Consider the following 13,591-nt stretch of genomic DNA (forward strand, 5'->3'; position numbering starts at 1 on the left):
TTTAGATTTGGGCGTGGATTCTTGTTGGACGGGGCTCCGTGGTGGTGAATTTGGACCACACCAGGCTTTGAATGAGTCTTGATTGCCGCAGGCTGTCTGGATGTGATTCCAGTTGGACAGGGGAGGCTAGATATGAACTCAGATGGACAGAACTCAGGGGTCTCCAGGCTGGAGGAGGGTTATCCAGTTGGATGTGGCCCTCTGATTGTAATCGCACCCACAGGAGACCCTCAGGTTTGGGTCCTGGTGTGGGTGCCCCTGGCCGGCCCCTGCCGAAGGTCAACCTCAACGCCTGGCCACTGTGGCAGTTTATCTTTAGCTCCTGATGCCACAGGGATGCCCTAGCCACCCCTCCCTCCTCCCTTCCCCACCTCCCACCTAGATGAGCCTGAGAAGTGTGGTCCAAGTCACAAGAACCTATCCCAGACTCAGGACATTTCACTAGTCCATAAGCCTTTATTGGAGAGAGATGCTTGTGGAGCCGTCCACGGCTCCTGTGCTGCACAGACACAGTTCTTAAAGCAGCCTCCCCTGAATTAGGAAGGGAGTGTAGACTCTCCTCTGCCGATGCTAGTTAGGCGTGCCAGAGGCCAAGGCACAGAAGCTTGGAGGAGAAGATGCATGATGCATGGGAGGGGGGTGTTCACGCGCCTCAGGGTCACACAGGAATGAGGGCAGGGAGGTGAGCGGGGCCTAGAAGCTGAGTGGGCATGTAAGACTCAGTAAAAGCAGAAACCTGGACCTTGCAGCTTGTCCCTTGACCCTCCATCTGCTGTGGTACAACCTCGAGGCAATGGTTGTTCTGCTTTGAGCCCGCTTCCTCATCTGTAGGATGGCATGATAGTGTCTGCCTGGAGGGGAGATGATTACTGCTGACCCCAGGTCACCTGCTTCTACTGCTCAGGGCAAATGAGGCAGGTGGGGCACTGCCAGAAGTTGTCAGCAGGCTCTAGGAGTATCCTGGAATTTGTTAAATGAGGGAATGAGTAAGAGGACAGGGGGCTTAGTCTCAGGTTCTCCTGGGATCTGTCCAAGGCCAGGGGCCAGCCGGGTTCTCTCCTCCCTGAGACAGCAGGAAGAGAGAGACCTAGAGGGATGGGGAGTATGGGCTGGGTTTGGGCCCACTCCACCTCCCTGGGTACAGGTAGGGGTGTGTGTGTGTGTGTGTGTGTGTGTGTGCGTGCAGCTGTTGTCACTTCTCCACAGCTAGAGTCCTGGGGCAGCTGTGGGCTGGACTGGGGCCTTTGGGAGGGCAAGAGGGCCCAGCGACCCCCCAGATACTTTCTTTTGCAGCCTTGAAGCCCAGGAGGCCTTGGTGTCAAAACCGCCCTGGCCCTCTGGAACAGACCTGAGGCCTTGGAGTGGGCCAGGGCTCTGGAAGAGAGGCAGGGAGAGCACTGTGGAGCAGAGGGCAGCACAGTGCCCCACCAGCACTTCGCCCCTGCCCCCTGGCCCCAGCGCTATTTGAAGTGGGACAGGAAGTGGGCGACAGGATAGTGGGGCCCGTCGATGCCCAGGCCCTGGCAGAGGCCCAGCAGGCGGACGCGGGCCTCGGCCGGGGTGGGCCCAGCACAGGCCACACTGCAGTAGGGCTCCTCGTACTCCCCGGGTACCAGGGCCTCCTCCAGCTGATTGAAGCGCAGCAAGCCCCGCTCGTGAAGAGCCTGTAGGGTCTCTCGGCTTGCAGTGGAACTCAGCGCCTGCAGGTGCTGGGACACCAGGCACATGACACCCACCAGGTGGCCACGGGCGCGTGGGTGGGTGGGCAAGGCGGGCCGAAGGCCACAGGCCACCATAGCAGCAGCCAGGAGCAGGTCCACACCATAGAGCTCCAGGATCCAGTCTCGCAGGTAGAAGCCGCCCATGCGGGGGTTGATCTCGATGAGCCGCGGCCCAGCCCTGGTCATCTTGAGCTCCACGTTGAAGACCCCATCCAGCAGCCCACAGCCCAGGCAACAGCGGAAGGCTGCCTGCACCAGCTGCGCCTCCTGCTCCGGTGCCAGCCCAGTGGGCATGCAGGCTGCCGTCTCAGTGAAGCCAGGCAGCCTCGTGGGGCCATTGTCAGAGACAAAGGCACCCAGCAGTCGCCCACCAAACAACACCAGGTCCACATCGTGCTCGGTGCCCTCGACGAACTCCATCAGCAGCATGGCATTGCCCCAGCCCAGCCCAATGCCGGGGTGGTCGGCCTCACCCTGCAAGTCACGGGCGATCCTGGAAAAGTGCTCGTGGCACTGCGGGGCATCCTCCACCAGCCGCACGCCCACTGCGCCTGCCCCAAACTCCAGCTTCATGACACCCGGCAGGGGCACCTGGCGGATGGCCCTCTCCACATCGGCCTCACTCTCCAGGGGGCAGCAGGGCACAGCATGGAGGGAGGGTGCAGGCCAGGGCGGGCCGTGGCGGCGCAACAGGTGCAGCTGGGTGCGGCTCTTCTGCTTGGCCAGGCGCATGGTGGCCGGGGGGTTGCAGGGCAGACCCAGCTCCTGGCAGAGCAAGGCTGTGAGCACCAGGCAATCGTCCCAATAGGAGAAGCAGCCATCTAGCTGCAGGCCGCGTGCCCGCACCAGCTCCGCCAGCAACCGTGCATTCTCCTCGTCCCTCTGGTGCTCTGTCACATCAAAGTGGATGAAGGTCTGCACCAGCTGGGACGCAAAGTGGTTGGGGTCTGACTCCACCAGGTGCAGCTGTAGAGACCACAGGAGGGCAACACATCCAGATCAGCCCACACTGGGCACTGGGGAGAGAGCCGGGGTCTAGAATGTGGTCCTGGCCTTCAGGAGAGATGGGCTCACCAACATTAAGGTGCTCAAAAAATATTTGTTGATGGTTGAATAAATGGAAGGTGCAGAGGTGAAACACCTAACCCAGTCTGGAGGGGAGGGAAGGCATCCTAGGGGAGGCAGTGCTTAAGGTGGGAGCTGAATAAGAGTCAGCCAAAGGAAAGATGGCTGCAGGAGGGAGAAGGCAGAGGGGAGGGGTAAGGAGGGTGGAGGGCAGAGGGCAAGGGAGAGGAGGGCAGGTGGGCTCATTCCCACAGGCAGCCTCGCTCTGGCCAGGGCTTGTAGGGAAACCGCCAGGGTTGGGGCTCAGGACAGGTGGTCTGGTGTCTTTGGGTGTCACGCTCTTGGTCATTGTTCACCCGATGTGTTCGGACACTGGGAGGTGCCCACAGAGGAATCCCGTGGGGCCCCACGCCCCCAAAGCTCACTGCCCAGAGCGGGAACACAGGCACGAAGCAGCTGGTACCCAAGGCAGAGGCAGCCCCTGAAGAGGGAGGGGAGAGTGGATGTCTGCACTGAGGCAGTTGGCAGCCTAAGGAGTGGAGAGACATTCCAAGTGGAGAACACAATGTACCAGGCAGGGAGTGAAGAGGCTTAGGAATGGCTGAAGGAGAAGTACCCAAGGGGCTGCTGTACTGTGGGAGAGGGGAGAGGAGGCCACTGTGGTAGATTGGAGCCAGGAAGAGCCTAGACATTCCACCTCGGTTTTCTTATCTGTTCAATGGGGATAATGTCTACTCAGCCTGCATGGCTCCAGATTCTGTAATGTGAGGCCACTACTGTGAACTTGATTTGAGATCTGTAAACTGCTCCCCAGCACCCTTCTCTTGCCCTCAGGAATTCAACCTCCAAGGGCCTGCCCTCTGCAGGATAGGGCCGGGCTCTTTAGCCGGCATTCAAGGCCCTCGTTCTGGCACTAACCCTGAACGCCACCCCCGCCCCTCCAGCCCATCAACCCTGGGCTCCTCTTTTCCTGGAGGGTTCTGTGCCCTCCCTGAGGTGCCTCTTACACCTGGCGAGGTCAGAATACGGCTAGGGGCAAAACGGAGTTTAGACTCCTAACCTGGGCCGGGCGGTGGACCCGCCTGTACAGCTGGGCTCCGCGCCCCCAGCGAGAGCGCCCCGCGCAGGCCCCGCCCCCAGAGGTGCTGGCCCCGCCCCAAAGCCCGCACCAGCCCTCGCCCGGGCCCCGCCCCCACCACTCAGGCCGGGACTTGGCGCCAGGCCCCGCCCCTCTCCCCGCCCACCTTGAGCCCGTAGTCGCGCGCCGCCTCCCACACGAACTTCTTGCTGACGCCGCCCGCGCCGATCAGCAGCAGCTGCTTTCCCTCCATGAGGCAGCGCGCCGAACGCCGCAGCATGGTCTCCACGAGCGGCGCGGCCGCCGCCGCCTCGGCCGCCGGCCCCCGGCGCGGCGCGGCCCACAGTCCTTCGAGCGCGCCGCACGCCTCCAGACACAAGCAGCCGTTCAGCTCCAGGGCCACGGGGGTCAGCGCGCCACTGGCCACCGTCAGCGCGAAGTCCACGCCTGGGCCGGGCGGGGGGCGCGGGCTCAGCGCGGGCCGCCCTTGGGCTCCGCCTCCCCCGCCAGCCCTGGCCCCCAGCCCGGGCCGCACGCACTCACCGAGGAAGTCAGTGCGGACCCGGCGCCCGCCGCGCTGCTCGGCGCTCAGGCCGGTCTCCAGGGCCAGCACGGCGGCCAGCGCGGCCTCGGCCGCCGCCTTGACGCGCCGCCGCACGACCGCCACCTGCGCCGCCTCGCCCAGGCCGCACTGGGCCAGCGCCACCTCCAGCGTCAGCGGCAAGGAGCTCTGGTGCCGCAGAGGCCGGTCCCCACGGCCCACGCCGCACACCACCTGGGCAGGGGGCGGCTCAGGGGGCTGGCCCAGGAGGAGTCCTCCCGGGACTACGCCCCCCTTCGCCCCATGCACACAGCCCCCTGTGCCAAGATCCAGGCTGGACCCCTTACTGGACATTCAAGAAGCTCCACCCTCCAATGTGACTTAAACTGCACGAACCACCCTCCCCTGCCACTGCCCATCTGGTCCCTAGACCCCTGGGTCTACCCAGGCTTCCAGGCCCAGCTGGGGTATCTGCTCCCGGAGGGCTCCAAGCATGCTTGCTCCTGGCTCCTGGAGCCCAGGAGGCCTGTGCCACCCTGGTGTGCCCCAACCCTAGAGCTCCCTGAGGGCAGGGTTGAGTCTCCCTTTCAGCTTGGCCCAGAGCTGTGTACCCAGGATGGTCCCCAAGCCTCCCTGAGCTCCCCAGCTTGGAGGCCCCTCCTAAAGGGATCCAGGCACTGGAGGTTTATCAGGGACCCTGGGTCAGCCTCTTCTATAGGCAAGAGCGCCCTGGGAAGAGGATTCAGCCCTGGGCCCTGGTACCCAGCATGGGGTACCAGGCAAGGCTTCTGATGTGGGAGGGGTGCAGGAAGGGTTGGAGGGGAGGGAAAAAGTGTCAGACCCAAGAGTCCTCCCAGAGGCAACCAAGATCCCCTCAAAGATTTTGTCCTCTCTCTCCCCAGGGCCCCACATCAGCTCAGTGGGGCTGGGCTGGGGTGTGGCAACAATCACCTTGCTCAGCAGGGGCCTGTCGCCCTGTGTCCGACACACCACAGCACACATACGCACAGCCAGCTCAGGGCCGGGTGGGGGACTACCTGGGGGAAGACGGTGAGGCCTGAGCCCAGCACAGAGCAGCCAGGAGGCTGAGCTGAGCTCCCATCCCTGACTGGTCCAGGTGGCTCTCACCTAGGAAGGGCAGCCGGGCAGGTGGGCACACAGCCTCCACCAGGACACTCTCCTCCTCCTCCAGTTTCTCCAGCAACGCCAGCACCGTGTCCACTACTGTACCTAGCTCTGCTCGTGGGTACAAACGCAATGCCTGCCGCCCCCGCCAGCGCCAGCCGCTGAGCTTCACGGCCACCTGCAACGGGGAGGGGAAGAGGCCTCCTCACCACCCCATGCACCTGCAGGCTGGGATGCTCATACCATAGGGGCCAACAAGTAAACTGAGGTAAGACGGCCCGGGACTGCCACAGGGCTCAAAGTGGGGGACAACTTTCCAGCAGGACTTGGTAGCCATCCTTGGGTCCCATCCTACTGGCATCTGCACAGCCTGCGGGAGCAGGAGCCTGTTACCTTCAGAGCATCACCCAGGGCCTCGGAGAGCAGAAAGGCCCCTACTTCCTCCTTCACCAGCATCTCCTGGCCCTCTTTGCCACTCAGCTCCACCAGCCGTAGTCCTGGGCTGGCATCCCCTCCCCGTAGCAGTACCGGTGGCTTGTAGGTGAAAGCCAGGGTAGCTGGCACGACCACACCACCCTGCTGAGCCAGCAATCGCCTCGTCAGCAGCCGGTCCTCCAGCAGCCGGGCCAGCTCAGCAGAGGCTCCCGTGGGGCAGGTCAGGTCGCGAGCAAGCTCTGCCGCCTCTCGATCCCGGCAGGACCCCAGCCCCAGGCCCGCCAGGAAGTAGGTGGCACGGCGTGGGGGGACAAAGTCATCCAGGAATGTCAGGCCCCCCGGGTGGAAGCTCACGGCTTTGGACACCAGCAGGGCCGCCTCGCCTGGCTGCTCTGGTGCTGGCACCTTCGTCAGCCAAGCAGGGGACAGGCAAAGGAGCATGTTTCCTGTGGGCAGAGGGAGGAGGGTTGCTGGCCAGGGAAGGCTTAATGCCCCCATGCCCTCCAACTCCAGCCTGGGCCCCTGGGTAGCGGGGGGCAGCTGCTCCCAGAACCCACCCCCACTCAGAGCATGGCAGCTGGTCCAGTGGAATGCTGGCAGTTGCCAGAGTCGGCGGGTATTTTGGGATGTGGCCGGGCCAGGGCAGGACTGCCCTTTCTGTAGGAGGGGGTGGGGAACTTGGGCACACACTCACCCGGGCTCTGGACCCCACCCTCCAACAGCACGGACAGGAAGGTGCTGGGGGATCCTAGAATGCACAAGGTCACCTCGGCCCCAGGGCAGCCTCGGGGGAAGAGAACATTGCCAAGCTCACCAGGGGCTCCTCTGGCTGGCTCTCTGTCCACCTTTCCCCACCCCCACAGCCCTGCCCTCACCCTTGGGCCCCCAGGTCATTCCCAGTATGTTCCCTAACAGGACAGAGAGGAAGCTGGGGAGGGAAAGGGAAGCTGCCTGCCCATCTCTGCCCCAGGAGGCTGGCTCCCTTCTCTCTGAAGCTGGTCCAGAAGGCACTGGAGGCAGGGTGACTGGAGACCTGGGTTCTAGCCGGAGCTCTGCCACATTCCATGTGACCCTTGGCCCCTGTGCAGTGGTGGTGGGGGGAGTCTCTGTGCCTTGGTTTCCTCGTCTGTACAATGGGGCCCAGTCTGTGATTTAGGTATTCTAGCTGTGAAACCTCTGTCCACATGAAATCTTGTGTGGTCCCCTGATATATAAGACAGGTAAAGCGGGGGAGGAGGCTTGGGTCCCAACTGCTAGCTGTCTCCACGGCAGCTCCTAAGACACTTCTAAAGAAGCTTTGGCTCCAAGAACATGGATGGCAAATCCCAGGGCTGGATCTTCTGGGGCTGGGAGGGAAGTCTCCATTTCTACTGGTGCCAGATGCCCTTGGGAACAATGTTTGCCTGCCTGAGGTTCACTAGCCTTGCCTCCCTGGCTTCAGACCGAGCCAGAGCCTGGGGGAAGGGGCCGATCTTGATAGGGATGGGAAGCAGGCTGGGCTGAGGGTTCCTTCCTCCCCCCAGGGGTGCCGCCCTCCGTGGAGCCCTCAGGCACCTGTGCGGGGCACCTGGCTGCGGTCCTGGGTCTCCGGTAGGCCAGCTTGCTGCAGACAGCTCTGCAGGAGGCTGTAGTAGTAGACAGTCCAGGCCTGGGCCTCCGCCACCTCGGGGGAGCCCTTGCAGTCCAGGCCCACGTCATGGCGCCAGGAGCCAGGGAAGCAGCCTGGGGGCGGCAGGCCAGAGCCCCCTCCCCATGGGCCCTCCTCTTCCTCCAGGTCCTTGGAGCCCAGGGGGCAGTCCCACTCGGGACCCAGTGGATCCAGGGAGAGCTGAGGGGGGCAGAAGTGGTGGGTCTTGGGCAGGGTGGGCAAGGGGCACGTTAAGTCACCCAAGGGTGTAAGCCCCCCACTCTCCTAACCTTGGGTTATGTTCAGGGCAGATACTGTCCCAGGAACCAGGAGAGGATGGGGTTGGGTCGTGGGGTGAAGGCCTGTTACCAAGAACTTGTAGGTGGGAGTGCTTTGTAAACTGTGTGCAGTGCCCCAGAGGGTGGGGGCAGAAGGCAACGTGCTGCTGGCTGGACCACTGCCCCCCATCCCATGCCAGGGTCTGCCCGAGCTTGGTTCACAGGGGCAGAGGTTTTTATGAGTTTTGTTCATGGAGGCAGCCCCGGAACCTGAAACAGTGCATGCACACTGTAGCTGGTCAATCAGTCAATGTCTGTGGACTGAAGAATAAATGAACCAAGCAATCATTCTCAGGCCACCCATTTCTCTCTGGCCTCGGTGACCCATCTGCCATCATGGAGTTCTGCTGAGACCTGATGCGTCTGTTCCGCTGTCACCTCCAAGTAGGCCCTGAGGACCTACTGTGCACCCAGCCCTGTGCCAAGCACTGGTAGGCAAAAAGCTGGAGCCCTTCTTTTCAGATGTTCTGAGTCAGGGAAATGCTTTCTTGGGATGAAATCTTACACCGCTGCCCCTCTCTGAGACTGGCTTGCTCCCATATGGGGCTGCTCAGAGGCTCAGTGTGAACACACATGGGGACACAGGTGGGCCTGTCCTCCAGGGCACAGGCTGGGCCACCTTGGGCAAGTCATGGGACACCTGCTCTGTCCCACCCCAGGGTGCTGATGAGGCTTGGACCAAGAGAATCACCTTGGTCATCGGGAGACCGTGGGCTGTGGCCAGGAGGGCAGTGGTCTGGGCCTCAGACCTGGGCTCGAATCCCAGCTCACCAGTGCCAAACTCTGAGCTTCGGTGCCCTCTCTTAGAAGGTGAGTTCCCTGAGAGCCCAGGCTGTGGGTTCACTGCTGTGTCCCCAATCCCAGAATAGTGCCGTGCGCACAGTAGCTGCTCAGTAAATGTTGCAGAAGGAATGAATGCCAAAGGGTCCAACAGCGCCCACCTCCCAGGGCTGAAGGGGGAGAGATGGAGTGCGTGGCACACAATAGCTGCCTGTCCCATGGCACAAAGTGGGGAGTCAGGGGTGTGCGTGTTATGGGTCTGAGCTTCTGCACAGAGCAGCCCCCCAGGGTTCCGCTTCTGGGTGCTGAGCCTGCCCCTGGGCCCTCCCTCGGACCAGGGGCTTGGGCCTTTTGGGGGAGGGACCAGAGGAGACTCACCATCTTACAGGTGGAGAGGCTGAGACACTGATGGCAGAGACAGAGGGAGAGAGACAAAGGAGGGAGTCAGGGCAGCCGGGGCTCTACCCCACCGCCCAGCCCCTAAGACTTTGGGGGCCAAGAGGTGGCCGCCTTGGTGCCTCTGTCCTGTCCCTGCCAGGAGGTGTCCAAGGCTGCCCCACCCCCACCCCGAGGAGCGGGAGGAATTTCTGCATCCCGGACCCCAAGGGTCTTGCACCCCGAGGTCACACATCCCGGGGTGCGCCGGGCAGCGCCGGGGGTCCTGGCACTCAGCCCTTCCAGCGGGGGGCGCGCCGGGTCCCCGCCCGCATGTGGCAGGGAGCGGGTACTGTCGCGGGTCCCGCTGGGGGGCGCGGGCGCTCAAGGTCCCCGTCCCCGCGGCCCCTGCCCCCGCAGCCCCCCTCCCTGGCTCCCCCAGGGGCGAGGGCAGGAGCCGGGGTACCTGGCGGGCGGCAGCGGCTCGGCGGGGCGCGGCTGGCGGCGGGCAGCGGAAAGGCTTGGACAGGGCAGCGGCGGCGGCACAGCGCGGGGCTGAGGCGGCGCCGCTTTATATAGAAGCGGCCGGGGCATGCCCAGTGCCGGGCGGGGGCGGCGCGGGGCCGCGGTGGGGGGTGGGGCGTGGGACGGGACCAGGCTCCTTGTGCCAGGGGACTGCCCCGCCCCTCCCGCCAAAACATCCGCACCCCATCCAGGGATCCGCGGTACTGCGGGCGGGGGACATCCGGCCGGCAAGGGGCAGGGCGCTGGGCGGGCCAGGCAGAGCCAGCCAGAGGGACACATGGGTATCTTCAGAGACACAGACACCGGGAAACAGAGGGCCAGGTACCAATGGTCAGGCGTCGTCAGAGAGAGTCACAGACATAGGGCAGTTGTGGTAAAGAGAAGACAGACGGGGACAGGGACAGAGAGAGAGAAAGTCCCATAATGGAAGAGAGATGGAAAGAGGAGAGAGGGGGAGAGGAGGGGAAGGGCGGGACAGCTGGAGCCAGCAGAGACTGGTACTAGGGCCCGCCCTGGGGGGGTGGAGTGGCCAGGAGAGCACTGGGGCACACAGCCAGCCCGGAGCCCTGCCTTTGGATAGAGCCCTGGGCTTCCTAGCCCTCCCAGCCGGACAGCTGTCCTAGACACAAGCTCTCTGCCCTATGGCAGACTCTCCCAGGAAGGCCCTCTTGGGCAGGGGTCCCTGTACATGTGTGGGTCCCCTCCTGACCTCTCCTGGCCCCTACTAGAGTAGTGACCACTCAGTAAGAGCCCCACAAGGGCAGTCCCAGTTGCCTGGGATACCCTCTGCCTGCAGGGGGCCAAGAGGGAAGGGGGTGGCCACCCTGGGGGGTTCTAGTGGGTCTGAGCACGAGAAAGGGCATGTCTACAGGATCTGCCCTGCCCATCAACAGCCAGGTCAGTTGGACACCCGCAGCGACACCCACAGTCTCCTCAGGACACATCCTTACACCCAGGTGCACCCACCCCAGCACCCACAGAAGCACACACCGCAAGAGACCTGGCTCACAGCCACACATTCAACCCAAAAAACACACGCAGACTCACACCCTCTCCTCGAGTGTGTCACACCAGGCGGGTTCCAATCTTAGCTCCAGCTATGGCTCCTTTTGGGTCTGAACCTCGCTTTTCTCCTGCCTAAAATGGGGGATTTCCCATCTCACAGGCCTGTGCTGAGCATTAACCCCAGGGTCCTGCACCCAGCATGTGTAGGCTGTTGTTACATTTCCTCCACCTCACACCCCCCAACTCAGACCCTCCCCCTAGAGACTCCCGAGAGCCTCCTGGGCTGGGGAGAGTACTGAGGGGCCCGTGGCACTTGTGGGGGCAGAGGTGGCAGCTCTGGGCCCTGCTGCAACTGTATACAGAGCAGCCTATGAGGAACCATCCCTGTCTACCAATGGAGGGGCTCAGAGGGAAGAAGTGACTGACCCAGGGTCCCCGAGCCCCGCCCACAGTCCCACACAGCCGCTCTGGGCTCTCCGGGCCCAGGTGCACTCGCGGCCCTCCCTGCTGGCAGGCCCAGGTCCTGGAACGAGGTACGGTCACCGGAGAAGATCCATTCTCTTGCTGCAAGGGTAGCCTGAGCTTTGGTGTGAGCCCGCTGGTGGGAGCAGAGGCGGGGCAGGGGTGTCATCAAAGAGCAGGAGCTTTGACACTTACGTGTTAAAAAACAAAATTCAACTGAGTAAATTTTAAAGATCTTATTGGCTTCATTATTCATGAATCGGGCAGCATCCCGTCTAGCAGATAGAAAGGAACTCCAAGGAGCTGTATAAAGTGAAAGACTTTTATAGGCAGAAAGGAGCAGGAACAAGGAAGTTATACTGGTGAAACAGTGGGTTGGTTACTGCAAGGTCACCTTCTTTTAGGGGCTGGCAGGGTCTGTCAGGCAGATGACCTAACCAGTGCTGATCAGGGGATCCCTGACTTACTGGATTGGCTCCATTTCTGGGAGATCCCAAACTATAATTAAGTCTTGCTTGGGTGACTTGGGGCTTAGCATAAGCGACTCCATTTTGGGCCTGTTGTCTTGTTTTAACACAAGTTATGCAGCCTGTGTGGACTCAGTTTTCTTGTCCTCAGAAGGAGATTATAATGCATACTTTAGCCCAGGCTTGGCTGGGCAGGGGGCACCGGGCAGGAGGTAAGTACTCCAAGGCAGTGTCAGCAAGTGTGTCGTGACCTTGTTTCAGGTGCTGGGTGCAGGGCTTTTACGTGCTGTATCTCACTTAACTCTGTGAGGTAGCAGTTATGATTCTCTGCTTTTCATAGATGAGGAAAGTGAGGCTCAGAAAGGTGATGTGATTTGCCCAAGGTCACACAGCTGGTGAGAGGCAGAGCTGGGCTCTTCCCTTTGCCAGAGTGCCTGTGTACATGCACGGAGAGTGGAATGGTCCTGTGCTCAGTCCCAGATCACCCCGGCCAGGCCCCAGCTGTGATGGCGTTTGCCTTGTGGATGCAGGGAGGAAAATCAGGGTCAGGCAACTATGGCTCAGGCCCAGGGCCCGGGGACTTGGGGCAAGCAGGCTGGCAGGGCGGTTCTGCTATCCCTGCCAGGAGGTCACTGGAGGCTGAGCTGAGCCAGGTAGGGGTGGGGTGAGGAGAGGCGATGCCTTGGCTGCTGCCCAGCTGGACTGAACAATAATCATCATGATAATGAGACTGGTGAGAGCGCTCTTCGGCTGGGGTGGAAGCAATTATTATCCCGTTCTCTGTAGGAGAAAACTGAAGCTCAGAGAGAGTGACAGGGCCTTTCTCATGCAGGAACTTTGCAAGAAGCCACGTCTGGCCTCTGGACAGTGTGGGGATGGGGGGACCTCTGGGGTGGGTGGCAGTGCAAGATGGAAACCATGCGACCTCCCCCTTGCCCCGACCAAGGTGGGAATCATTTGCCCTTCCACTTCTTTGCTTGCCCCCCACTCCTGTCCCCTGGGCTGACCCAGGCCGACAGATATCGCTGGGGGCCATCCCAGCTTCAGTCTCTGCAGGCTGAGTGCTCTCAGGTGTGTGGCTTGCCTTCTCTAAGCCCCGTTTCCAGGCAGGTTCAGAGGGAGCTGGGGTTGCCGGGTTCACTGAGGATGGTTGTGCAGGTTGCTCCCTGCACAAAGGTACCTGGCTGAGTGGTCACTTTCCTCTGCCACGCAGGGCTGCACGTGTCTGGAGGGGCTAGCGCAGCCCTGTGGGGACAGCGTGTGTAGAAAAGTGTTCGTAGCAGGGGGGAGCTCTCCTTCCCGTCTGACCCCTCGGCTCGGGCTCCGCAGGTGGGTGGTTGATAATGGGACCTGCAGAAGGACTCCCAGAAAATGCTTCCCTGAGTAGAAACGGCAGTGATGCATCCCCAGCTGGAGGGGCCCTGCTGGAGACCACCTGCCCCTAGGGTCTATATCCAGGGCAACCCACTGCCACTGAGACCACTGCTTCTCCCAGACGCATGATGGATTCTCAGTCCTGGGGCCGGGGCTGCCGCTTTCCTGCTCCCTTCCCCTCCTGGCAGAAGAGCTGAGCCCACGAGGGCAGAGAGCTATGGGCTGAGTTCCTTCAGCTCCCTGCAGGTCCCCCCACCTGCTCCAGTGCCTGAGGTTCCCTTAGATGCCCCTTGGAGCCTAAGGCATCATCAGAAAGCACCTCGGCGCCTCACTGTGATCTTGGGCCGGTATGACCTCACCTGTTCCCCTCGCTCTAGGAAGCTGTCAGTGCCACCTGCAGGGAGGGCGGTGTGGGATGGGGAGGCGGTCTGAGAAAGGGGTCTGTGAACTGCAGGGGAGTGGGTCATTATTAAGCTGCAGTTACCCCAGTGGGGAGGGGAGGGGGGAGGGGAAGGGACAGGGAGGGCTCGTCAAGCACTGTAACTCACAGGGGCCCAGCAGCTGCCCCACACTCAGAGGGGCTGGGACCCAGGCTGGGGCAGGGCTGGGGGAGTGGGTGGAAGCAGGAAAGAGAGCACTCCCAGGAGGACAGACCAAGGTGGGTGCCCAGTGG

General features: G+C 62.2%; 1 protein-coding gene across 2 annotated transcripts; it reads right to left on the reverse strand.

The window, feature by feature from the left end:
- Window positions 1-1,175: 1,175 nt before the first annotated feature.
- Window positions 1,176-7,871, reverse strand: CARNS1 (carnosine synthase 1). 2 transcript variants are annotated; one of them, XM_058526256.1, is made up of 8 exons: window positions 7,520-7,871; window positions 6,660-6,749; window positions 5,924-6,411; window positions 5,534-5,708; window positions 5,357-5,442; window positions 4,408-4,639; window positions 4,031-4,311; window positions 1,176-2,687 (listed from the first exon to the last, which is right to left on the reverse strand). In XM_058526256.1, the coding sequence occupies exons 3-8, from the start codon at window positions 6,404-6,406 to the stop codon at window positions 1,461-1,463; spliced, it is 2,484 nt and encodes an 827-aa protein (XP_058382239.1). In that variant the 5' UTR covers window positions 6,407-6,411; window positions 6,660-6,749; window positions 7,520-7,871; the 3' UTR covers window positions 1,176-1,460. The 2 variants fall into 2 exon arrangements, with proteins under 2 accessions (XP_058382239.1, XP_058382238.1); XM_058526255.1 differs by lacking the exons at window positions 6,660-6,749; window positions 7,520-7,871 and having other exon boundaries at window positions 5,924-6,509.
- Between the last annotated feature and the right edge of the window lie 5,720 nt (window positions 7,872-13,591).

Source organism: Diceros bicornis, chromosome 31 (assembly GCF_020826845.1).
Source record: "Diceros bicornis minor isolate mBicDic1 chromosome 31, mDicBic1.mat.cur, whole genome shotgun sequence".
NCBI classification, from domain to species: domain Eukaryota; kingdom Metazoa; phylum Chordata; class Mammalia; order Perissodactyla; family Rhinocerotidae; genus Diceros; species Diceros bicornis.

Coding starts and splice junctions, on each gene's coding strand:
- CARNS1 (XM_058526255.1), bottom strand. CDS start 6,463: ATGGGGGCATTAAGCCTTCCCTGGCCAGCAACCCTCCTCCCTCTGCCC. Junction 4,640..5,356: donor ACAGGCCCCTGCTGAGCAAG/GTGATTGTTGCC, acceptor CCCCCTGCCCAG/GTGGTGTGCGGCGTGGGCCG. Junction 2,688..4,030: donor CGCGCGACTACGGGCTCAAG/GTGGGCGGGGAG, acceptor TGGTCTCTACAG/CTGCACCTGGTGGAGTCAGA.